At 41.9% G+C, this 27,482-nt stretch overlaps 1 protein-coding gene across 1 annotated transcript in view; it reads right to left on the reverse strand.

The window, feature by feature from the left end:
- LOC122932841 (Down syndrome cell adhesion molecule homolog) overlaps positions 1-27,482 on the reverse strand; it is a 406,234-nt gene that overhangs the window by 104,745 nt on the left and 274,007 nt on the right. Inside the window, 4 exon segments of the mRNA XM_044287480.1 lie at positions 1,255-1,353; positions 5,457-5,620; positions 12,151-12,268; positions 22,549-22,702. Coding sequence (XP_044143415.1) covers positions 1,255-1,353; positions 5,457-5,620; positions 12,151-12,268; positions 22,549-22,702 — 535 coding nt within the window.

Below are 27,482 nucleotides of genomic sequence, written 5' to 3' on the forward strand. Positions count from 1 at the left end.
CATAATTAAAGTGATAGAGTCACAAAAAATATTGTACATTTTTCAAACCAGCACCTGGATCTGAATACTTCTATAATTGCATGTAATTAAGAATTTTGTGTAGCTGCTGAGTTATTCCATAAAATGTATCTGTATAGCGCCACCTGTGGTTTGTTCTTTTCCTTATTTCTTGTCAACCCCAATGAGGTGGTCGCAGGTGCTCCTGTTTAAATCTTCAAATGTCACCAGCTGTGGCAGTTACAGGGAAGGAGCTGCAGCTGAAAGGGCACAGTCCCTGAGAAAGGGCTCGTTCCCTGAGCTGCCAGCCTGAAATAAATCTAGCAGAGTAATTGGAGCTGTGAATGTGGAGATCTCTGGTCCCATGTGAGGTACAGGGCTGCTGTTGTCATACACTTTATGATGTCTGACTTACTTTAAGCAACCTGGACTTTCAGAAGACTGTGAAAACTCTATGACAACCAAAGTAGGAGCTGTACGGTATGGGTTGTCCTCCAGAAAATGACACAATTTATGAACAAAATTCTGAAGAACCTAAAGAATCAAGGACTGCTGTTTTCACAGCATACCAAGCACAGCGCCACACACTGTATAGTGGCTCTGCTTGGTATTGCAGCCCAGGTCCATTGGCTTGAAAAGGACTGAGCTGCAGACAGGTCATGCGACCAATGAATGTGATGTCACTGGCCAAGGAAGAGGCCGCAGTGCTCAAGGGAGTGGCCTCTTCAAACAGCTGGGAGTCAGACCCCCACCAATCAGATATCCTGAGGATAGGTCATCAATATTCTACTCCTGGAAAATCATTTTACTTTAGAGGGATATGCTCTTTAACTTAAAAGGTAGGTAGATGTTTGCAATATTTTTCTAAGGCTCTAACATTTAAAAAATAAGCAAATCTAAATTAAGAATATTCTACGGTTTTGTGTATACAGCTTCTATGAAGACCTATCTGTCTCCATGGTAACAGACTACAAACAAGTCCTGTGTTGTCTAATCCAGTCATGCATGTCCACTGCTTTTCTGACAAGCTATAGAATGTATGATAGCAAGAAGAAGGGGACTGAAGTCATTACAGAGATGTTCTTTAGATCATGGATAACGATAATTCCACCCAACCCCCTTAGAAACTTATAATTATAATCTTGGCATCAATATCTCTTCTTGTGGAATTTACATAAAGTGCTCAGCATAAAAACCTTATCAAAAGATAAACAAGTCTCAAGACTGATTGGCCTCCAGACCTGGAAGCCATCTTACCTCGGATGGAGCTCCCTCCGTTGTCTCCTGGTATCCAGGAAAGGGTTATGGAAGAAGAAGTACTTTTGGACACAGTCAACCGAGGTTGGTCAGGAGGCACTAGAAGTAAAACAGTTTATGTGGTTAGATCCTCATGGAATATGATGTTTTTTGTCTCTACTGACTCACTTTAACCCCACATTACTGTAGAGTGGGTGTTTTTCTCTTGTCAGGGTGGTTTAATATAAGGACTTTATACTCCTCACAGGAACATGTCCATCAACATGTCAGGAAGTGCTGTTGTGGAGTATTAAAATTGAGAAGTTTGGTGTACCTGATCAGACTGACAGATCAGTACAGGTCTGGCCAGCTGCCTTATAGCCAAACAGACAGGTCTGATCTCAGGTTTGTCAGATAAGGTGGGGGAGATGGATGATCTCCTGGGACTCATATGGAAGAGTGAGTGCAGCTCTGGAGTATAATACAGGATGTAACTCAGGATCAGTACAGGATAAGTAATGTAATGTATGTACACAGTGACTGCACCAGCAGAATAGTGAGTGCAGCTCTGGAGTATAATACAGGATGTAACTCAGGATCAGTACAGGATAAGTAATGTAATGTATGTACACAGTGACTGCACCAGCAGAATAGTGAGTGCAGCTCTGGAGTATAATACAGGATGTAACTCAGGATCAGTACAGGATAAGTAAAGTAATGTATGTACACAGTGACTCCACCAGCAGAATAGTGAGTGCAGCTCTGGAGTATAATACAGGATGTAACTCAGGATCAGTCCAGGATACGTAATGTAATGTATGTACACAGTGACTGCACCAGCAGAATAGTGAGTGCAGCTCTGGAGTATAATACAGCATATCATTCAGGATAGGATCAATACGGAATAAGTAATGTAATTCAAGATGAATTGCTTGAAATTCAATTCAGGTTTGATTTGGCCAAATCATCTGACATATTTGATTTAGATCCAAACTGATTCTAACTAGTGTTGAGCGAACTTGTGTTTCAAGTTTGGAGTACAGGTTTGGGTTATCTAAGAATCCCGTTATGGATTCAGCTACCACGGACCATAAGTTATGGTAGCGGAATTCATAACAGAATTCTTAGACAACCCGAACCTGAACCTTGTACGCCAAAGTTGAAACACAAGTTCGGTCATCCCTAATTCTAACCAAATTGGAAGTACTCCAACTGCTCAGAAATTTTGACAGTCTGAGGTCTCCTAGGACCAATTTTTTTCTCTCTACTCTCTCAATTTTTTTTTATTACTTTCTCTCCCCACAAAATAGGCCCCAAATCGAATTACCAAAAATTCTGATTTGGATGCAACTTCAGTTTTAAATGTAAGAGAAAACAATTCAATGATTTGTAAATCTCAGACCCATATTTGATTCACAATAAATCACAGAACACATATCAGATGCTGAAAGTGAGACATTTTTCCCTTTTCTTAAAAAAAATAAAAATAAATTTAGAAATTGATGGCAGCAACGCATCTCAAAAAAAAATTGGGACAGGGACAACAAAAGGCTGGAAAAGTAAGTGGTACTGATAAGAAGTAATTTGCTACAAAGTGAAGTGACTGGGTATAAAAAGAGTATAGGGAGGCACAGTCTCTCAGAAGCAGAGATGGGCAGAGATTCACCAATCTGTTAAAAAAATGCATCGAAAAATTTTGGAACAAATTCAGAAAAATGTTCCTCAACGTAAAATTGCAAAGACTTTGAAAATCCCGCCTTCTACTGTACATTATCATCATCAAGAGAGTCAGAGAATCCAGAGAAATCCATGTGCGCAAGGTACAAGGCCCAACGACTGTATTGGATGCCCCTGATCTACGGGTCCTCAGGCGGCACTGCATTAACCACAGGCCTGATTCTGTACCGGAAATCACTGCATGGATCGGGAACATTTCCAGAAATCACTGTCTGTGAGCACAGTTCACCGTGCAATCCACAAATGCAAGTTAAAGCTGCATCATGCAGAGAAAAATTCATATGTGAACACGATCCAGAAACGCTGTCGTCTTCTCTGGGACAGCTCATTTAAAATGGACTGAGGCAAAATGGAAAACTGTTCTGTGGTCGGAGAAATCAAAATTTCAAATTCCTTTTAGAAACCACAGATGCCGTGTTCGGTGGACTCGAGAGGAGAGGGACCATCCAGCTTGTTATCAGCGGTTTTAGAACATTGTATGCTCCCATCTAGACAAGGTCTCTTTCAGGAAAGGCCTTGAATATTTTAGCAAGACAATGCTGAACCACATACTGCATCCATCACAAGAGCATGGCTTCACAGAAGAAGAGTCCGAGTGATGAACCGGCCGCCTGCAGTCCAGACCTTTCACCCATAAAAAAGGAAAAAACCGGCAAAGAAGACCCAGGACTGTGGTGGAGGAGCTAGGATCCTACATCAGACAAGAATGGGACAAAGTTCCTCTCCCAAAACTCCAGCAATTAGACTCTTGACTTCCCAGATGTCTACAGACTGTTGTTAAAAGATAGTAGACATGGCCCAGTTCCAACTTTTTTGTTGCTACAATCAAGTTCTAAAGGAATTAATTTCTTTCATGAAATGGTAAAATGTCTCACTTTCATCATCTGGTGTGTGTTCTATCATCTACTGTGACTGAAATATGGGTCTAGGAGATTTGTAACTCATTGCATTCTGTTTTATCTACATTTCATACCCATACTTTTTTCAGAAATGGGGCTGTACATAGTGTATATTTACATGCTATACAATTTGGTAATTGCCCCCATTGTTATTCCCCATGCATTGTGTTTTCAAGACATGAAGATCCAGAAGTGACTTGAGCCCAGCGTTCCCCGAGCTTGCAGTGTGCATTAGTGATAAACAGGGTGTTCTTGGATTAGTACAGATAGCACCTGGCTGACACCTGCCTACAAACACTGGATGGCGGCACTCTGCACAACAATGGCCTCTGAGAGCTGTATATAGCTCAGGCCCTCGTTCATTACCATATAAATAGTATATTTACTGAGCAGGAAGATTACATGTCAGCTCTGTAATAACTAACTACATAAACCGCCAGCTCAAAGGGAAAGACTGGAAAGAGGGAAAATGCTTAGCGGGGAATTTATCATGAGGGGAATGTTTAAAGTCAGTTTTGCTTGAATCTGTGTTGGAGTACTTTATGCCACATTTATCAAATGTCGCAAAACTCTTACGCAAATGAGTGCAGAAGTCTTATTTTGAGACTTTTTGAACACAGAATTCTGGAGTGAAGGCATGATAAATCTGGGCCTTAGTAATATAGTAGCTATACAATGGAGCAGTATTATAGTAGTTATATTCTTGTACATAGGAGGCAGTATTATAGTAGTTATATTCTTGTACATAGGAGCAGCATTATAGTAGTTATATTCTTGTATATAGGAGCAGTATTATAGTAGTTATATTCTTGTACATAGGAGCAGTATTATAGTAGTTATATTCTTGTACATAGGAGCAGTATTATAGTAGTTATATTCTTGTACATAGGAGCAGTATTATAGTAGTTATATTCTTGTACATAGGAGGCAGTATTATAGTAGTTGTATTCTTGTACATAAGAGGCAGTATTATAGTAGTTATATTCTTGTACATAGGAGTAGTATTATAGTAGTTATATTCTTGTACATAGGAGGCAGTATTATAGTAGTTATATTCTTGTACATAGGAGCAGTATTATAGTAGTTATATTCTTGTACATAGGGGTCAGTATTATAGTTATTATTTTCTTCTACAGAGAGGGCAATTCATATTTCAATTAACAGAGTATACATTTTTGGTTCATTATATTTCATCCGCACATGCTCTAGTGGCAGTTTTTTTGGTTGCCCCAAAGTACTTCAATCTAAAGGCCTCCATACACATTAGTGTACAGTCGGCCAACTCTCTAACGTGTGTGGGGAGGTTCTCTCAATCTAGAATAGATAATGTCGAGAAAGAGAAGGACTGGATGAAGTTTATATTTTGGCCCAATCCTTTTGTTCTACCTAGAGATAATCCACCACTAGAAGTGTCATGTCGGCCAAGCTGAAGGTGTATGTGTATGAGGGATCCAGCTTTAGTCTCAAGGATTACATTTGGTCTTTCATTTTCCTAACTGGACAAAAGATAATATTTGGTAGCACATCAATTACACCATGTTGCTGTAGAGAAACAACAAATAAAAGGGACTTGAGCTGGATCCGTACCTTGAACCTGTAGATTTAGGACAATCTCCTCTGATCCCCAGGTGTTTGAGGCAGAACAACTGTAATACCCAGAATCCTCTGCTTTCACCGTCCGGATGATAAAGCTTCCATTGCTGTAGACGCTTCTTCGCCCATCATTCGTTACTAGACTGGGTGTCCCGTTACTACCTCACAGGAAACAAAAATCATAAATTAAAGGAATTACAATCAAAATCCGTTGGGACTGAGGAGTCACATTTATTTGCTTTGTTTTTCACACCCTTATTAAAAGTTTCTGACTAGTGGAACTATGCATTAAACTCCCATGTGCTATCGGTCAAAGGTCTATGTTGGCGAGAACGAGGCCGTCTATGGTCAGCCTTAGTCAACATCTCACTATCTGTAATTTTATAATCTCAAAATCGACTAATTTCCATGTCAAACTCTTCGGAGCCGGAGACACTCCACCATTACCTCAATGATTTCTGTATGCCATCAGAACTCATGTGTACAGGGGTTGTTCTAACAGGACTAGGCTTGGACAGCAGAACATAGGGTTCCCCCACCTAAGGATTCTTGTATGCTAACATTTTAGCTCCTGAAGTGAGAAAATCCCATAGATTCTCAATTAGGTTACCTAAAAATTGTGTTAAAATATGATACAGAATCCATGGAAAGAGATCCGAGTCTGACTCTTGGATTTCTTCAGTGGATTTGAAGTCTGTACTGCCACAGGTCCAGATTAGCCCCATTCAATGTGGGTGGCTAAACCACCATAGTTTCCAAGGCCATGTAAACTGCAACACGGATTCCCACTGAAAGCAATAGAAAGTAAACGCTGTGTAAACATAACCTAAGGGAGGCAGTCAACATGGACGCGTCCAATCTTTAAAGGGGCAAGAGTAGAAGCATGGACAGTCTATATGGTTTGTCTATCTTTGGTTGCAAGTCAATCATACTGTCTGTTTCTCATGCTTGGATGGTCCGGTCTCCCATCTTCAAGACTTCTCCCGAGCTGCACCAGTTCCCTGGAATGCCCTACCCCAAGCAATTAGGTTAATTCACAACATACCAAGTTTTACGTGCTCCGTAATAACACATCTTTTAAGAGTAGCCCATCACATACCCAAATTCTACTCTTCTCCATTCACACCCTTTCCTTCAGAATCATTCTTCAGAGCCTGATCCATCATCCGAAACTATCCACCACACCCCATGGTCTCTGAAGCTCTACAGATATCAACTGATGACAGCTCATGCAGCTTTATATCTACTCCCCTATTATGGCTGGACCATTGTACAGAGCAAACACTTTTACCTTTTGTGTCACCTTTTCTCCTCATAGATTGTAAGCTCTTGTGAGCTCATAGATTGTAAGATCCCGTTTGTTGGTATGTAATGTCTGATTCGGTTTGTACATGGACCCTCTGATTGTAAAGCGCTGAGGAATATCTTGGTGCTATATAAATAAAGTTTACTATTATTATTATTGCATTAGGCTGTGTTCATCTTTGCCAGGAAGTGAACACAGCCTAAAACGTAGTTCACCAACTGGAAAAGCCAAACTGCATTGAGAAGTTTCAATTCACTTGTCTTCCAGCTAATCTCCCTGACATCAGGTGTTTTCTGCAGCCTTTGGTCTCGATGTAAATGCACCGCTGGCAGCTATTGAACTATGGGTTATTTACTTTTGGCCCAGTCATTGAAAATGGAAGAGTTAACAGAAACCGGTCATTTAGTTCTTACTCTCACGCAGCTACTGAAATTTTCATTACTTTCTATCGCATCTTGGAATGCGATAAAGATTCATGACTTTGCATAACCCTCTTCCGCCTCTTCGAATAAACAGTAAATGATACAGTTAATTTAGCAGTTGGACTGGATATCTGCCATATGCCGCTCATCCATCATATCTGTGAAACCATTCTTCAGCAGCCGCGTATCTCGGAACAGATGAATGGCCCCATCTGTCCTAGTGTCGCAGCTGCCTTAAAGGAGACGTACGTACAAATAATGTGCCGTCACTGTAATGGCATTACCTCATGGTAGGGTCCTTGTGCGGTGCATCTGAGGTTAACCAGACACCTTCAAAATAAAGGTGGGGAAATACCAGTTTTCATTTTGTGATATTTCCATGCCCATTCCCCCCAACAAAGGGTAGTATCAGATTAGAGAGAAGGGTTTGGATTTTATTTTTCAAAAACAGCACCACACATGTGCACATGGGTTGTGCTTGGTATTGCAGCTCAGCTATAACCACTTGATTGGGGCTGAACTGCAATACCAGATACAGCCCAAGGACAAGAGTGGCGCTGGTTCTGGGGGAGGGGTGGGGGTGGACTTTTTTCTACAAGATTTGTCAACTTTTAAAACGGACATTAAGGAGATTCCACAAAGAGTCACATAAGGTGAAGTGCTATGGGTATTCGCAAAATAATTGTCCTTATGCCTCCCCTTTTATATAGGACAGGGGTGGAGAACCTCTGGAATAATTTCATATGGCCCCCGGCTCCCTGCCCCCCTGCCAGAGCATACCGTATTTTTCGGGGGCCGCTCTGTGTCCTGACACGTACAGCGTCAGGAGGTAGGGCACACACTATGAGTCTGATCGATGCTGGGGGGTCTGATGGGGGTTGGGGAGTTGATGTAAGGCCGATTGGGACTGGGCGGTCTAATGTGAGGCTAATGGAGGCTGGGGGGTCTGATCTGAGACTGATGTAGGCTGGGAGGGTCTGATGGGAGGCTGATGGAGATTGGAGCGGGGGTCTGATCTGAGGCTGATGGAGCTTGGGGGGGTCTGATCTAAATATGTTTAACCAAACATAGCAGTGGCTAATGGCCCTCAGCAGCAAAAAGGTTCCTCATCCATCCCTGATCGTAGATTATTTGAATCAAAAATAGTACCAATGACCCCACTACTAGTGATGAGCGACAAACCAAATCCGCTCAAAAATCAGTCTCCTTGAGCACCTAAATGGACCCTCTATGCCCCTATATATCCCCGATCCTCCAGATAAACACAGTCCCCTTACCAGACCCTCTAAAGCAGGGGTGCACAACCTGGGGCCCAGGGGCCACTTAAGGTCCTTGATACCATTCTGTGTGGCACTTAACCATCTGGTAGCAGACATGTATGTCTATGTCTTGTGGCTGCTCACATGTAGGTTTCATGTATTGTCCTATTAGATGGGAGTCCTGGAAGTGTAACTAGACATTTATGATATATACTGTGTGTACAATGCCATAAATATAATATTTCAGTTGGTAATTAGTGTTGAGCGCGAATATTCGAATAGCGAATATTAATTGCGAATATCGCAACTTCGCGAATATTACAAATATAGTGCTATATATTCGCTATATTGAATATTCTGCATTTTTTAACATCTGAACACATGATCCCTCCCTGCTTCTTTCTTGTGGGTCAATGAGTCATTGGTCCAACTTAAGCAGGAAGGAATCATGTTTTCATATGGAAAAAAAATTGACCAATATTCTAAAAAACAAATATATAGCAATATAGGGAATATATTCGTTATTTAGAATATTCGCATTTTTTTTCCAATCTGTACACTTGTTCGCATACTCGTCCCCATCACCATGGGAACGCATGTGGGTTAGAAAATACCATCGGATCTGAGTTTTCCCTGAGATCGTGAAAACTCAGATCCGATAGTATATTCTAACCCACAGGCGTTCCCATGGTGACGGGGACGCTTGTTGGGGAGGAGTATGCGAACGACTGTACAGATTGGAAAAAAAAAAGACGAATATTCTAAATAACAAATATTCGTCATTTTCTAAAACTAGACTATAAAAAAAAAAAAATACTATAGCACTATATTAGCTAAATTGCAGTCTATATGTGTATTTGACGAATATTCGCTATATTGCTATAACTCCGGTTTTTAGAATATTCGTAAAATACACGTATTAGCCATAGCCAACCAATAGTAACGTTGCCTTATACAGTTACAAGAAAATCGCAATACGCAAATAATTAAATCGCATATTATTTGCGATAAAAAGAATAATGACGAATATTCAATTTCGACGAATATAAGACAAATATTCAATTGAATATTCGCGAAATATCGCGAAATAGAATATGGCACCTCCCGCTCATCACTATTGGTAATACCCATTTTAGGCTACTTTCACACTGGCGTTTCTGGGTCCGCCTGTGAGATCCGTTTCAGGGCTCTCACAAGGGGCTCAAAACGGATCAGTTCAGCCCCAATGCATTCTGACTGGATAAGGATCCGCTCAGAATGCCTCAGTTTGCCTCCGATCAGTCTCCATTCCGCTCTGGAGGCGGACGTCTGACGAAACTGTCCGTCTGACGAAACTGAGCCAAACGGATCCGTCCTGACACACAATGTAAGTCAATGGGGATGGATCCGTTTTCACTGACACAATATGGTGCAATTGAAAACGGATCCGCCTCCCATTGACTTTCAGTGTAAGTCAAAACGGATCCGTTTGCATTATCATGAACAAAAAAAAACAAAAAAAAATAATTTTCATTTATTTTTTGTTCATGGTAATGCAAACGGATCCGTTCTGAACGGATACAAGCGTTTGCATTATAGGTGCGGATCCGTCTGTGCAGATACCAGACGGATCCGCACCTAACGCAGGTGTGACAGTAGCCTAAGTTTTATTTTCAGCCCTTGGAATTGGTTCAGGCTGACAATGTGGCCCCCAAACAGAAAAGGTTGTGCATCCCTAAACTAAAGCATACACACTCTAGATCCCTTGATGCAAATTCAAGAAAAAAAAACACAAAAAAAAACAGACCCCTCTTCCAATGCAGAATCCCCTGCACAACCTCTGGACACAAGCAATCGGCTGTTGTTTGTAGCTGTAAGGTTTCAATTTCCCTACAGCGCCACTGCAGGAGAACCTAAGCGTTACGCACTGCTCAGTCAAATGTATGGACTGTTTGAGTAATACAGGACATGTCCTCCAGAGAGTGAGAGACGTTCTTTGTAACCGCTCTCGACTCTGACCAAGAGATGAGGATCCTGAACAGAAGGCAGGGTGGATGAAGCCTCTTTGAGAATGTGTCACTAATATCATATACAGTATATATTTTAGTCCAGGCAAGCTCAACCTGCGGCCCTCCAGCTGTTGCAAAACTACAACTCCCAGCATATCTGAACAGTCTACAGCTATCAGCCTACAGCAGGGCATTGTGAGAGTTGCAGTTTTGCAACAGCTGGAGGGCCGCAGGTTGAGCATGCCTGTTTTGGTCTGTTCTTAAATTCTGTTTTATTTTCGGATTGTAGATTTAAATTTTCTGTAAAATGATCTTGCAGCATGGCCTCATGGACCATAGGAACTTGTAGTCTAGAAATGACTGATTGACATTTATGAGACAGTGTTGTGGAGTGGACATGCTCTGTGATCTGTACAGAGGCCATTGTGCAGGGAGGGGGAGGAGGTGGGCTGTGACATCGCCTCTTGTGAATGATGAATAACGTTTTGTCTACCGTGTATATAGGTGTTACCGGTCATTGTAATGCCAATGATAATGAGAAGACTGCTGGGAAGTGATCTCTACAGAACAGGATGTATCAGCCTATTATGAGGATCAGTGGCCAGAGTAAAAACGGCAAGATATCAGGATTTCTTTTTTAATACACAGAAATAGAAAATTTTAAAAAATATCACCCAAATCCCTAAAAACTTTATTTAAACAATAGTTCATTTTCTGATGACGATAGGTTTAGCTTGTGCTCCCTGTGGCCCTACCATATGGAAGTTACAGCTGGAATATGGAAACTTCTACAGGGGAAGCCTGTACATCTAGTAAGACTTGTCAGATATATACTGTATATCAATCACAGTATGCCCTAACTTACAGACAGGGGCGTAGCTATAGGGGGTGCAGAGGTAGCAGTCGTTACCGGGCCCAGGAGCCTGAGGGGGCCCAAAGACCCTTGTGCTGCATAAGAAGACACACAAAGCACTGAGGGAAGCCTAACTCTTGCACCAGGGCCCATGAGCCTTTAGCTATGCCCCTGCTTACAGAGATGGTCCATGAGCTGACTTGGCATCTGTCAAAACCTAATAAATGTTGTATTGATCCCACTAGATGCTAAGAGAATCTGCAGAACTGGGCTGTTGAGGGAGCAGGAGCTGTATGTCAACCTAAAACGAGAATTTGTCTTGATATTGATTCAGAACTGACATGTTACCCATGAATTACTTTATATTAGAACCCGACTGAGCAATACAGTGAAGCCTGACGTAAGTCGAAGCTGAGGTCACAACGATGGCAACAGTGGAGTCAGGCTGACCTACCAGATTACAGGAGGAACCTAGGAAAGGCTCAGGCTCCTCTAACATGGATGTGACTTTCGAGCAATCACTGGTTCTTATGGGACGATTTACACATCAACATATTACAACTCATGGAAAATGATGCATGGTTTGTAGAGCTGGATGGTGGGCTCTCAAAACCAGGGAACCCCATGGTGTGATATAGAGGAGCAAAAAGACAACCACCTTTTCAGTATAAATCCCTTCACTACCATCATCGGAAATCCTACTGTGGTGGCGTAATATATCTCTGAAGAGACAAAGTCCCCAACATTTTAAATATTAATGTAAAAAAAAAAAAAAAAATCTAAGGAATATATAACATTCTTCTACCATTTTTTGGGGGGTGGGGTGAAATCAGGCTTTTGCACATTTGGTTGCTGGTTACCTTTCCTTCATCCATTTGATTGTAGGGGAAGGGTCGCCAACTGCTTTGCAGGGCAGGACAATATCTCTCATCCATGGTGTGGTAACAGTGCCACTGAAGGTTAAAATTCGGGCAGGAGCTGTTGAAGAAAACATGACGTTAATGCTGCTGTCATTTTATGAGCTTCAATAGTTTATAGAAAGCAGAGCCTATGTATTCATATAAGAAGAACAAGAGGATAGTCCTTAAGGAACTCTCAAGAGAGTAACTCAACTGACCTATGACCACGTCTAGTAGGGTGGAGATTCACAGCTAGTTCCGGAATATGCTATAGCTCCCCTCCTGGTATCTACAGTGGACAAGCTGGAGGGTACATGGTGCTATGGGGAAAGTTTTATTTTTGTCATCTTCCTACAGCCTGTGGTACCGTTTCCCTCTCTCAGCAAATAGTCTGACACATCCTCACTAACCAAGAACTACTGTATGTCTGCTGCCATATAGTAAATGGTAGGCAAGGAGGAAGGGAGAGGAGGGAGATGCAGCTGCAGTTTCTTTCTCTTTTACTTCCCGTTAGTTATGAGATGATACTTTTCACAGATCTGTTAATAGGTCATAGACTAAGGATTCTAATAACACAAAAAAAATAGCCGACGTCTCAGACATTGGATATACTCATTGAGATAATATTTCCTGCCAACCACTGTCCCTTAGTTAGGGCTTTTATCTAATGCATATGGACACCTCAAATTGTTTGTAGTCCACGGGGAACTTTAGTCTTAAGCATTCTGGATAAGAAGTCGAAAACCAGCATTAAGCCCAGTTATATTTAGTCTATCCATGTGTACACGGAAATTTCAGCGCAAGAAAAATAAAAACAAGAAAAACAATGAAAAAAACATACAGAAAACAAATGAAAAAGCACTAATGGCCAATAATGGTTTAAACTTCTACTTGAAAAATCTCCGGCATTTTATGAAGCTATTCATCTCAGGCTTTTTATTATCCAGACGGTGATTCTCTGCACAAGGACGTCCTTGAAGGCAACAGAAAGTAAACCAGATGCTGGTAATCGTATTCTCAGGCAATGCTATATACTGTATGGGAGGGGAAGGGGGTCACCAGATCTTTGGCAAAATGTCAAAAAATATATAATTTTTTAAATTAAAACAGGAGCATGAATTATTAAGCATGCCGTCACATGTGGCTCCTGCACACGTCCTTTCAACGTCCCGAAGGTGAAGAGGCTTCCATTACTAGGGAAACTCAGCTTGGAATTAAAGCGTGAGAACATTAGGGCCTCTCTAGCCTTGTTCCTGTAGGGTCAGCAATTCATCATATTCAGACAGATAACTCTGCTCGTAGCACATCTAATTAATTAGACCTTAATTGCCCCAGTGGCACTTTGGTAGTCTATGCCTGCATTGCAATGGATGGAGTGTGGCCTGCAAGCTCAGAGAAACATCAAACTTGTAGGTACACACATATGGCCAGGGACCAGCACTTACCCTATGCCCTGGCAGGACATATGTCCTTGCTAAGGACCTCTGTTTATGAGCCAGAGATCTGGAAAGTATCAGTGGCTCTTGCTCTGACCACCTTGTAAGACTATATTTGGCTTGCTATACACAAGGAGGTATAGACCCAGGTGTCCACAGGTTGGCCTAAAAGCTACCTTTAAGTGACCATGGGCATCCTGATCAATGCCATTTGGTAAGGTAGTTCAAAAGCTAAAAGTGCGACTGAAATGGTGACCTAATAACCACTTGGGGATGGTAAACCCACTTGATTAGTCCTTGTGTAACGCCCCAGAGTGGCATTACCACTTCTGCACCCCGCTACTGTCTCCTATGGGCTAATTTAGTGTCATCTTATGCATTTATTTCAGGTCCAAACACTGTGCATTTCTAATGTTGGTAAATGTTGTTGGAGGGTGGAGTTCTAGTTAGAGTCAGTTCTAGTTTACCCTCTGCCAAGGGAGGGTGTGCAGCAGATGCATGTCCATGCTGGACGTGCCTTGCCCAAGCCAGCTAGAGCACCTTCAGCTCTGCTGGATGTGGAGGCCACAGCTTGGAGCCTCTGAAGCCAGGAGGAGTTTTCCCTGGACAAATCTAGAGTCAGGCTACAGAGAGAAGTTGCAGCAGACAGCTAAAGCAAAGTTATTCAGTCAGCCTGTCAATACAGAAGAGCCAGAGAGCACCAGATGTAGCAGAGTAGAGTTTGTTTGCCTGCCAGAGTTAATGCTAAAGCCTGCTGGGAACCAAGACAAAGTCTGAAACTGTTGGAGAAATGATTATGCAAAGTAAAGCCGTTATTGATTTTCATCACAAGGTCTGGACTCAATTTATTTCATCATCCCCTTCATCGACAATCCCCCTTTTACTGCTTCGGGGTCAATGCCTGGGGTCCAGCATATCCAGGTAGGAGCACCATGACACATGCACCAACATTAAGGGACATTTAGGCCACCCTACACCACTGGCATTCCTACACTTGGGTACTATCCACAGTATCACTAAAAGGGGCCCTATGCCCTTGTTGCTTCATTGCAACTGTCGTCACGAAACAAGTACTAGTACGCTTAAAGGGCCCTGGGGGGAGGCTCCCGCTCCACTTGCACATCCACCACTTTCATTCTGTAGAACTCACACTCCTCTTTTGTACAGCCCAGATGTCTGACTACATACAAGGAAGTTTTATACTCCCCAGCCATTAGGCTGGGTGGCTGAGCACAGAACATATTTTTGTGCCAGTTGAGTCTATTTTGCACATTGCTCATCACAAGATTTTTAAGAGACTGGTGTCCTCCTAAAGATGTGTAAGGTGGGGGTGTCCATCTGGTTTCTCACTCCCCTTGCAACCCATCTCCCTCTTCTGGGGGAGCTAAAGTTAGATATTAAACTGCGGCTATCTTCTTCAACTGGATCGTAAGCCATGAAAGGAAGTGTCTGAATCAGGTGTTTATTGATCTAATGGCTTTCGAGAACTAATTCTTCTAAATCGGGGGTGGCCAACCTTACAGACACAAAGAGCCACAAAAAAAACAAAAACAACGTATGACTACCAGGAGCCACAAGCTATACATTTACACAAGATGCACCTAGGTTTTAAAAAAGAAAAATAATTTAAAAAAATAGTTTTTCTTATTTTTCATCAGCAGAGAAAAAAATTATAATGTATTTTCCATCAGACCTCAGATCAGACTCCTAAATCAGATCCCCAATCCTCATCTAACCTAAAATAAGATCCCCAAACCTCATCAGACCTCCAAATCAGACCCCCAATGCTCGGATCAGACAACACAAATCAGACTCCCAGTGTCAGACCCCCAATGCTCAGATCTGACCCCCTATGCTCAGACCTGACCACCCCATGCTCAAACAAGACCCACCGTGCTCAAATCTGAACCCCCATGCTCAGAGCCCCCCCATGCTCAGATCAGACCCCCATGCTCAGATCAGACCCCCATTGCTCAGATCAGGACTCCCCCATGCTCAGATCAGGACTCCCCCCTGCTCAGATCAGGACTCCCCCCTGCTCAGATCAGGACTCCCCCCTGCTCAGATCAGGACTCCCCCCTGCTCAGATCAGGACTCCCCCATGCTCAGATCAGGACTCCCCCATGCTCAGATCAGGACTCCCCCATGCTCAGATCAGGACTCCCCCATGCTCAGATCAGGACTCCCCCATGCTCAGATCAGGACTCTCCCATGCTCAGATCAGGACTCCCCCATGCTCAGATCAGGACTCCCCCATGCTCAGATCAGGACTCCCCCATGCTCAGATCAGGACTCCCCCATGCTCAGATCAGACCCCCATTGCCCAGATCAGGACACCCCCCCCCCATTGCTCAGATAAGAACCTCCCATGCTTAGATCAGACCCCCATGCTCAGTTCTATAATTTGAAAAAAAATCTCTACCATCTCCTGATCAGGCACTGGGCTCCTGCTTAGGCACCTGCTTCTCTGAAAGTCTGACACGCTCTCCACTGTGACCTGATTAGCACAACGTCAGGTCGTAATGCGTGTCTCCACGTACTACGTTCTCACACTGTGTGCATCAGGACGTAATGGAGAGTGAGCTAAAGCTGCAAAGTAGCAACAGTGCCCGATCAGGAAAAAGAGATCTGAGCCTGGGGTGGAGAGTGAGCCGGCCTAACTGCTTCCCGGCTCCACAGCTAGAGCCGCACTTGAAGAAGCTAAGAGCCCCATGCGGCTCAAGAGCCACGGGTTGGCCACCCCTGTTCTAAATTAACTAACTGTGGGTAGGTATAAATGGACCATTTAAGGTCCTGGAAAAAATACAACTTGCAACTACGTTTTGTTTTTTCAAGCTTCTTTGTATGATGCGGAGGCACATGGGAGCTGTGAAGAAGAAACTGAGAATACTTGCCAAGAGAATAAAATATCAAATGATAATAAACATGTCAATGACTTACAGTTATGGCACCCTCAAATTTTCATGACTTATTTAGGACATGAATGAGAACGTATCTATCTAATAAAAATGTTCAACAAAAATTTGACCACAGAGCATTAAAGTGGCTGTTGCGTGAGGACAAAACTTTTCATATTCCCCATTAGGACATCATAAAGTGAGGTGCACCACTCAGGATCCCCTCTGAAGAACAAAAATGGGCCTTAGGGTACTTTCACACTTGCGTTAAACTTTTCCGGCATTGAGTTCCGTCCTAGGGGCTCAATACCGGAAGAAAACTGATCAGTTTTATCCTAATGCATTCTGAATGGAGAGCAATCCGTTCAGGATGCATCAGGATGTCTTCAGTTCAGTCACTAAGTTTTTGGACAGAGAAAATACCTCAGCATGCTGCAGTATTTTCTCCGTCCAAAATTCTGGCACACTTGCCGGAATGCCGGATCCCGCATTATTTTCTATTGAGATGCATTAATGCTGGATCCGGATATACGGACACAAATGGAGGAATGGATCCGGTATTGCAATGCTATTGTGAGACGGATCCGGATCCGTCTACAAATGGTATCCATTTGCATACAGATTGCAGATTGGGGGGCATATATGGACAACACTTAAGTGTGTATAGACATGCATATAAATTACAGGGGCATATATACATATCTATACATACACATATATACTGGGCCCATATACAGGGGACATATACATATACATCTATATATACTGGGACAATTATATATATATATATATATATATATATATATACATACACAGGGGATATACATATATATCTAATGCAAACATACAGTATATCCCCACTGGTCATTCAAGGCAAATATATATGTATGTATGTATATTGGCGCAAGGCAAACGCGGTGCCCATATTCAAAAAAGGATCAAGGTCCTCCACCGGTAATTATAGACCAGTTAGTTTAACTCCTGTTGTGGGAAAAATGTTTGAAGGAATCTTAATGGACTATATACAGGAGTATGTGACTATAAATAATAGTATAAGTGATAACCAGCATGGGTTTACCAAGGACAGAAGTTGTCAGACTAACCTGATTTGTTTTTATGAGGAGGTGAATAGTGGCCTGGACAGAGGGGCGGCTGTGGATGTAGTGAGGCGAGTAGAAGCCTGGACAGAGGGGCGGCTGTGGATGTAGTGAGGTCACTAGTAGCCTGGACAGAGGGGCGGCTGTGGATGTAGTGAGGTCACTAGTAGCCTGGACAGAGGGGCGGCTGTGGATGTAGTGAGGTCACTAGTAGCCTGGACAGAGGGGCGGCTGTGGATGTAGTGAGGTCACTAGTAGCCTGGACAGAGGGGTGGCTGTGGATGTAGTGAGGTCACTAGTAGCCTGGACAGAGGGGCGGCTGTGGATGTAGTGAGGTCACTAGTAGCCTGGACAGAGGGGCGGCTGTGGATGTAGTGTTTCTGGATTTTGCAAGGGCTTTTGATACTGTCCCTCATAGATGCTTAATAAGTAAAGTAAGGTCTATAGGCTTGGAAAGTATAGTTTGTAATTGGATTAAAAACTGGCTGAAGGACCGTGTCCAGAGAGTTGTGGTCAATGATTTCTATTCAGAATGGTCCCAGGTTATAAGTGGTGACCCCAAGGTTCAGTGCTGGGCCGTCTATTATTTAATTTATTTATTAATGATATTGAGGACGGGATTAATAGCACCATTTCTATTTTTGCAGTTGACACTAAGCTGTGTAGAACTGTACAGTCTATGGAAGATGTCCACAAACTACAAGCTGACTTGAACACTCTGAGTGATTGGGCATCGACTTGGCAAATGAGGTTCAATGTGGATAAATGTAAAGTTCTGCATCTTGGTAGTAATAATCTCTGTGCTTCATATGTCCTAGGGGATGTAGCACTGGGAGAGTCACTTGTAGAGAAGGATTTGGGTGTCCTTGTGGATGGTAGATTAAATAACCGCACACAATGTCAATCAGCTGCTTCTAAGACCACCAGGATATTGTCATGCATTAAACGAGCCATGTACTCGCGGGGCAGGGATGTGATATTACCACTTTACAAAGCTCTGGTGCGGCCTCATCTGGAATACGCAGTCCAGTTCTGGGCACCAGTCCATAGAAAGGATGCACTGCAGCTGGAAATAGTACAGAGGAGAGAGACTAAACTGATAAGGGGCACGGAGGGTCTTAGTTATGAAGACAGATCAAAAGAATTGAATTTATTTAGTCTTGAGAAGAGACGTCTAAGAAGGGACATGATTAACCTATACAAATATATAAATGGGCCATACAAAAAATACGGCGAAAAGCTTTTCCAATGTAAAATGTGCTCAAAAGACAAGGGGGCACTGCCTCCGACTGGAGAAGAAAAAGTTCAGTCTCCAGAAGCGTCAAAGCTTCTTTACTGTAAGAACTGTGAATCTATGGAATAGACTTCCTCAGGACGTGGTCACAGCAGGAACAGTGGACAGTTTCAAAAAGGGTTTAGACGAATTCTTAAAAGTAAAAAACATAAATGCTTATGAAAACGTGCAGAAATCTCACTTCTTTCTGGGATTTGTGTCCCCATCTATCCCTTGGTTGAACTCGATGGACGTTTCTCTTTTTTCAACCACATTAACTATGCAACTATATATCAACAATGGGGATACATATATAGATAGATACACTACACTACCACCTTCCCAGCGGGCTGCATTGACTATAATGGGGTCTGGCAGAGATCCAGCTGCTACCCGGGAAAAATTTGCCAAGACTTAGTGGAACAAAAACCGCTGTGTGCAGCGTTTTTTGTCCAGCCGATTCCCGGTATTGTCTACTGGATCTTCTGACTGGAACACCCGGCCACAGGCGTGAAAGAAGCCTTACAAAGGAATGTAAGTACTTGCTCCGAAGTAGTACTACAGTCATCTAGAAATAAGAAATTAAGGTTCATTATAATGTCTTATAAAAACTGTTAGGGGTGGATCAGTCAGCCCAATGTTGATAGATCCCATGCTGAAGGGACTGTTCAAATTTGCCTTTTTGCCCTGTGCAGTCATCAATCTTTCAAGGAGCTACCTGAATATAACAATCTGGAGGCATTTTTAATATCCCTAAACAAGGGCACCAATACTTTTGCAATCCTAAACATCTTTATGTAGGGACACATTTTAGTTTAACTTTAGGGGGTCAAACCTAAACAATTCCAATGTATCAGTTTACTGACCCCTGTAATTGAAAATTACATTACAGAGCTACAAAACACACATCTAATAGCAATTTTTCCTATTCTTGGCTGTATTTTTTATCCTCCTCTGTGTAAAGTGGGGGGTGGCAATAGTGTAAGGATGGAAATGAATGGATTTGGAGTTGGTGGGCTACAGAAAGACAAGGTGCTAAAAAATATTAGAATGTGTATTTTGGGGAGCTGAAAAGGGATTGGAAGAATATTGGCTTAAGGGGAGAAGATAATTAAGGATCCTAGAAAGAGGAAAGGGAGAAACTTCTTAATTTACACTAGCAAAAAGAATTCCGAACAACCATCCTTTTGAGGGTTACCCTGAAATCTACATTGTTGAATCAACCAATGGGATGCTGGCTTAACTAAAAATACTAATGCGGTCCCATCAGAGGTATATGAGGACCCCTTTTAGAATTCGGAAGTCTGTTATGGATGGTCAACATTGTTCCGGTAGGGGTTGTCCTACAGAACTGATGCATAAGACACTGTATGGGTGAAGAGACATTGACTAATTTGTTACCTTGAGTCCATACAAATGGGTACTGCTGGGCAATGACCTTCCATTGACGATCTTCAAGCAGAGTTTGTGAAGGTCCAAGAACTTCATAATGTGTGTAATATGTTATAATAAAGAGCTAAAGGGGCTTTTTTATACTAGCTTTTCATTTCTAATTTGTGTTTCAGTGCAAAAAACATCAAATCTCTAATTTTACAAAAATGTCCTAATGTTGCCGTGATCCCCATCATGTGACCCAGTCAACTGCTTCCGTTTCAGCTCTTGGTTAAGGTGCCCTTTGTTGAAATGGTAATCTTTGGCTTCTCAAGTACTCTCACATGGTACATGTCGTCATTGTTGACTTTACATATATGGCCCGCCAGCAACCCTGTTAGACAACAGCGCATGCACGAAAAAACTAAAGACTGTGCATGCGTTAAAATCCAATTTCAGACCACCCACATACATGAAACATGACCCATACACCATTGAAGACAGCGCTGCACATGGGAGGAAGATGTACTGGCCAGGGATGGAAAATTCTAGCTGGTGTAGTGGAAGGGTGCAGAGAAGGACTACAGGGAGAACCTTTGAGACACCACCAAGCAGGAAGTGCCTGAGCACAATCAACGATGACCACTGGAGGAGTGGGAAGCACTTAGAAATTACAGAATACAGATAAACCTATTGCTTTATCTTTATTTGTGTATATAATAAGTATTTCTAGGCTTTTTATGAATTTTTAAACTCTGGGAGAGCCCCTTTAATATCCTGTGAGCCAGACTTTAGTCTTGAGCCAGCGATGACTTTCAAGTTTTCAAGTTAGGTTTTTTTTTCCCCTTAACACAAGGTTCCTTAAATCCTTCAACAGATTGTGACAACATCTCGGCGGCCTCCTTAATTACATATTTCTTATCGAATTATTATGAAACAAGTTGACGGTCGATGTTTGAAAGCATAACATGTCCTCGCACGGGGCTCGGAAAGAATGTTCAGCTTTCATTTGGTGCTTGTCAGCTCTCCTTTAGTTTGCAGTGAAAATAATGAGTGTGATAATGAGCTTTTGATGCTGCTGAGAACCTCCCTGCAGTGAATCCTGCCACAGACATCCATTACTGCAGCTAACGCAAGCTTAGAGAAGCTATAGCGGAGACGTCGAAACGCGGGGAGTCAAACAAAACAGACAAATTAAGTTCTCCGAACGCTCAAAGCCTCCAGGTACTGGTAGTGCTGGATGCAACACAGACAGGATATTAAAAAAGAATAATTCCCTTTCTTTCATGGCCATGAATAGATTTTTTTTTTCTTGGATCCACATTTGAGGCAAATATTGTAATGATGTTTTAGTTCCCCGGGGAGATCACTAGAGTATGGTAAGTGAAGAAATCCAAAGCTAAGAGGCGAGAGTAGGAAGGAGGCCAAATCGTAGAGGGAAGAAGACGACCTGGGAAGTCCACACTCTATATTAAGGCGATCAAGCAAAACTATTTTAATGTAAAAATAAAAATTTTGTTTGCGGCACATTACCGGCTTGGCAGACGAGAAAGCCTATAGGACTCATGCCGAGAAGAAACATTAAGTGATGTTTTCCACTGGTGAGCAGCCATTGTTTTTTACTATTAAACTCAGAAATTGAGGAGAAACTCTGGCAGACAGTTCGCTGCAGAAAGGCATGGAGTACAGTAAAAGTAAAGTAAATGTAATCAAGAAACTCCAAAAACACGTCCAGTCACAGTAACATAACTTGATGGAGAATTGGAGGGGTTATCAGGCGGCCATAACTTGCATTGCTGAAGATGACCATACATATAAGGTAGCTGTCGACTAAATATCCCAACTGCCCCATAAATATGGTTGGCTGCGTTATAAATCAGATTTGACAAGTTGAAATTATGCATGATCCTTCTCTCACCCAACATCTGCCATCTGAGATGAGTCAGGAGGCCCATATACACAATAAATGGTCAGTCAGTCCCACCGAAGTTGGCTGATTTTTCAACCTGTGTATGGCCTGCTTAAAAAGTGTCCCCAACATGGAAAAAAATGTTATAATTTTTTTTCTTTTTTTAACTAACTGGATATAGGGTTGCTTAAATTCTGAAGGCAACTACTATCAGATACCCATCTTTAGTATGAACATTGTGAGAAGAACAATGGTTCATCCAACCAGTAAGCTCTTCTTCTAATGTCCCACCCCTACACTTTGTCAAAACCCAAATTTTCTGGTTTGTGCTCTGGAGTAATGACTGAACGAAGAACATGAAACATAAAAAGATTACCTTTAGCAGTTGGTTCGACAGTGATGATGTCGCTGCTGTTGCCCCTGCCAGCCGCAGTCACTGCCACCACCCAAACACTGTATTGTCTGTTTCGGCTCAGGTTTGGTATTCGATAAAAGAAGGAGTCTGGAGCAGCTTCAAACTCACTGATGACCTAAAATTAAAACAAGATTCTGGATTTACACCAAGAATTATAATAATACAAAAATGATAAAAATAATCTGATTGGAGACTTTGAATAGTGTGTGAAGATGTGGAGATCCTCACATACAAACACAATATATAAAGTAGAAGAGCAGATGCGTAGAAAGAGAAAATTACAGTGCTAATGTGTTATCAAGGCAACATTTTAATCCAACAAGGGCCTCCACTAAGGTGGGTATGGATTGGGACCAAAGTTTCTGTGTGGGCCCTACTGGCTTGAAACATTGGTGTTAATGTCAATGAAACTTTAATAAAATGTTGAAACCATAATAGCTTGAAAGTATGTGTGCTTTTTATACACTGCATTCCCTTTGGGGTCGTGAGCATGGGAAACCTTAGGACTTGCACCTAACTGTAGAACCAAAGAGTGGAGCTGTCATACTTTACAAAGCACATGTTACTAATTGTAATCTCTCAACTGGCGAGTTGGGGATTGGGAGAAAGAGGTCTGGTTGGTTGTAGAAGAGAATTTTAAACAAAAGTCTGCACTTCAATTGAAGTCTGAGATTTACATAAAGACAGGAGCAAACATGTTCCACCTAACTACGCCTCCTCTTAGCCAGAAACCTTGACTTGCTGAACAGTAATCATTGAACACCTAGGACATGGACAGTGAACAAGTAGGAAATGGACAGGTCTCTAAACCATCAGCAAATGTTACCCGGCATGGCGTTCAGCATTTACAGTTAAGGTTAGTGATCCAGAGATGTTATCAGGCAGTAGTAAGCCCTCCAACCGACACGCTGCACATGTAATCTTTGCTTTTGTTTTATTATAATCCTCCTAATTGCTTCGGGCAATGTAGTTTATATATGAAATACAAAGCTAAGCAAGTTGTCTCATTAAGGCATGATGGATTTTTCTTCCCACGTCTAAAGAAATGTTTTGGGGTCATCTTGGGGAATGAAAAATGTAATTATGGTCCTCTGGATATGAGAGGATTGTCTTCAAGAACAAGTTATTAAAAGTTATTTTAAACATGGCAAATCCTGTTTACAAAAGGGTCAAGTCAACAAGAGAACGGAATCTCCCTGCGCCATTGACCCATAGTACCCCAGCTACTATCGTACCCCTGGTATGGAGGTGCCATTGACCCATGGTACCCCAGCTACTATCGTACCCCTGGTATGGAGGTGCCATTGACCCATGGTACCCCAGCTTCTATCGTACCACTGGTATGGAGGCGCCATTGACCCATAGTACCGCAGCTACTATTGTACCCCTGGTATGGAGGCGCCATTGACCCATGGTACCTCAGCTACTATCGTACCCCTGGTATAGAGGCGCCATTGACCCATAGTACCCCAGCTACTATCGTACCCCTGGTATGGAGGCGTTGTGATTCAGCATTAAGAGTAGATGTTGGCACAAGGGGGTTTGGGCATATTGCATACCTAATTTCTGGTTCTGCTAGGAGATGATCAGCAAAAAGGACACTCTGAAGTAGCTTTTCTTGCTCTACTGAACAAAGATGGCCAAGCTGAGCGTGGATTTTCATAGCGAAGGAATTCAGGGAATTGTTGGTAGAAAACCTATGTTACGTCTAAGGCCATAACATATGCAACATAGTAGGGGCAGTATAAAAATGTTGCTTGGTTCTACCCTTTAGCAAAGGAGGCCCAAAAAATATGAGTCTACTTCTGGACGTGGAGTCCACCACTAATTTTAAGAACCAAGCTTTCCATTAAAAAAAGATGCAAAGAGAGACACTTAGTATGTTTTGTCCACCTAAGCCATTGCTCAAGGAAAAAAAGACTGTCTACCCAAGTCGCCATGGGCTCAAAAAGCCTAATAGGATCTTGATATCTGCCCAAGTTAGCCTGGCACTGACTCTGCACTAGCTTGATGGTAAAAAGCAGCCACGTTCTGATTCACAGAGACATAATCAAACCATATCCCACCTCAAGACGCAGTGCCCGAGCCTCTGTACCCACACCTGAGTGACATCACCACCATCACAAGAGAAATTCCTACATTACTACTCATGAGATATAATGATATAGTCTACAGGCATTCTACTACACATGTATATAGTATCTCTGGTGTACAAAGGTCATCGATGAAGTATTTCAGGATACATCTTGGCTGACGTTGGGCAGAAAAGGTTGATGGAAGAGGTCAGAACTCCTGCGAAAATATTTCATCAATGTCTAGAAAATCTTCTGGGTGTATAAGATTCAATACTTCACTGCCATCTACCAGCAGGTAGCTCATTAGTCATGTCCTATGTCACTTTCATCAGCTATTGTCTATTTCTGTCCTCATAGAGAGAAGGATGGGAGGAGGTGGGAAGGACAACATGGTAAAAACCAAAATGGAACCCTCCTGCTGGGTTAGTTCATGTTACCATACACCTTCATCTATGAACAGCTTGTACCTCTTAGTTCTCACCCTACTGCTTCCACAGCTCATCGATTTCAATGATAAATGTGTAATGCTTCATTTTCCCTGTGGTGGCGCTGCAAGAAAATGTCTCCATAGATGACCGCTGCTCAATCGGTATTGTCCAAATTGTTACAAAATAACACTTTAACCCAGAATAAAGTTTCCAGACTATATAAAATAGCTCCATAGAAGAAATAAGTGGCTCAGTTGTGCCACGTATAGGTATATTTCCCAGGGAGCATTACCGTTAAAGGGGTTGTCCAGGGGAAAAAAAAAAAAATCATCTCGAAAACCACCCAGCATAGAATAAACAAAATTATAGGGGTTTTCCAAAACTTTTATACTGATTGGTGGGGATCCAACACCCAAGACTCCCGCCGATCAGCTGTTTAACAAGGGACTCGTTGTAGTGCCATGACCTTCTTACAGCTTTGCCAGGCCATGTGACCTCACGTTCAGTCAGTCACATGGCCTAGGCGCAGCTCAGCCTCATGAAAGTGAATGGTGCTGAGCTGCAATACCAAGCATAGCCACTATACAATGTACGGCGCTGTGCTTGGTGAGCAGGTAGAAGGCCGCGGTGCCTACAGGAGCTCTGGTGCCTTATCAAACAGCTGATCGGCGGGGGTCCCGGGTGTCAGATCCCCCACCGATCAGATACTGACGACCTATCCAGAGGTCAATACAACAAAAATCTGATGGTTGAGCCCCAGTCTGTTTAAAAGGGGGCGATCTAAGCTGAACTAGTGGGTCCACTAGATTAACCCACTGGGTGCCAGTTGGAGGACTAAAATTAAAAAAATAAATAACCAGGTTTCAAGGAAAACAACCTAAAAAGAGGCATGTCACATGACCCTCTGGAGATTTCATGATTGGTTCAGGGAACTATAAGGGGAGGACATGAATGGCAAGCTATTATATAATCCCTGACTGGCACTTTGGCAGACTATTTAGATAAACAAAATTAACCCCTTAGATACCCATCTGTTTAACTGGGCACCTGCAGTAAACTCCTATCGGCCAGCTCCCTGTAAAATTGGTAGTATCCAATTTATATTGGAAAAAAACTGTAAAAAAAATAAATAGTCCCATCCCTTGGTAATGGCCATGAGATGTTATAGCTGACAAGCAGGATGTCTATTGCTTTTGATAGACAATAGTGTATGTGAAGCAGGGACTGTGCTGACATCCCCGCATTCTTTCGAGAAAAAAAACTCCAGCGTTAGCACAATTACCAGAAAACATATGCTTGGGCAAATTGTATTTGGACTGTACAGCTGTGAAAGCCTCTTAATTTCATTCATTTATTAGATTTATTTGTTTTATATTTAAACTTAGACTCGAACAATGATGGGAGGAGGGTGACAATAACTGAAAGAGCAACGAAAGCAAAAACAAATGGACCGCAGACTATAATGTGGAGCCGAAGAAGTTCTACAAAGTATCTACTGGGAAATCCAGCTGCTTTGCAGAAATTCAAAAAGGAGAATCAATCATATTCTTGTACATAGGAGCAGTATTATAGTAGTTATATTCTTGTACATAGGAGCAGTATTATAGTAGTTATATTCTTGTACATAGGAGCAGTATTATAGTAGTTATATTCCTGTACATAGGAGCAGTATTATAGTAGTTATATTCTTCTACATAGGAGGCAGTATTATAGTAGTTATATTCTTGTACATAGGAGCAGTATTATAGTAGTTATATTCTTGTACATAGGAGCAGTATTATAGTAGTTATATTCTTGTACATAGGAGCAGTATTATAGTAGTTATATTCTTGTACATAGGAGCAGTATTATAGTAGTTCTATTCTTGTACATAGGAGCAGTATTATAGTAGTTATATTCTTGTACATAGGAGCAGCATTATAGTAGTTATATTCTTGTACATAGGAGCAGCATTATAGTAGTTATATTCTTGTACATAGGAGCAGCATTATAGTAGTTATATTCTTGTACATAGGAGCAGTATTATAGTAGTTATATTCTTGTACATAGGAGCAGTATTATAGTAGTTATATTCTTGTACATAGGAGGCACTATTATAGTAGTTATATTCTTGTACATAGGAGCAGTATTATAGTAGTTATATTCTTCTACATAGGAGCAGTATTATAGTAGTTATATTCTTGTACATAGGAGCAGTATTATAGTAGTTATATTCTTGTACATAGGAGCAGTATTATAGTAGTTATATTCTTGTACATAGGAGCAGCATTATAGTAGTTATATTCTTGTACATAGGAGCAGTATTATAGTAGTTATATTCTTGTACATAGGAGCAGTATTATAGTAGTTATATTCTTGTACATAGGAGCAGTATTATAGTAGTTATATTCCT

Source organism: Bufo gargarizans, chromosome 3 (assembly GCF_014858855.1).
Source record: "Bufo gargarizans isolate SCDJY-AF-19 chromosome 3, ASM1485885v1, whole genome shotgun sequence".
Taxonomy (NCBI): Eukaryota; Metazoa; Chordata; class Amphibia; order Anura; family Bufonidae; genus Bufo; species Bufo gargarizans.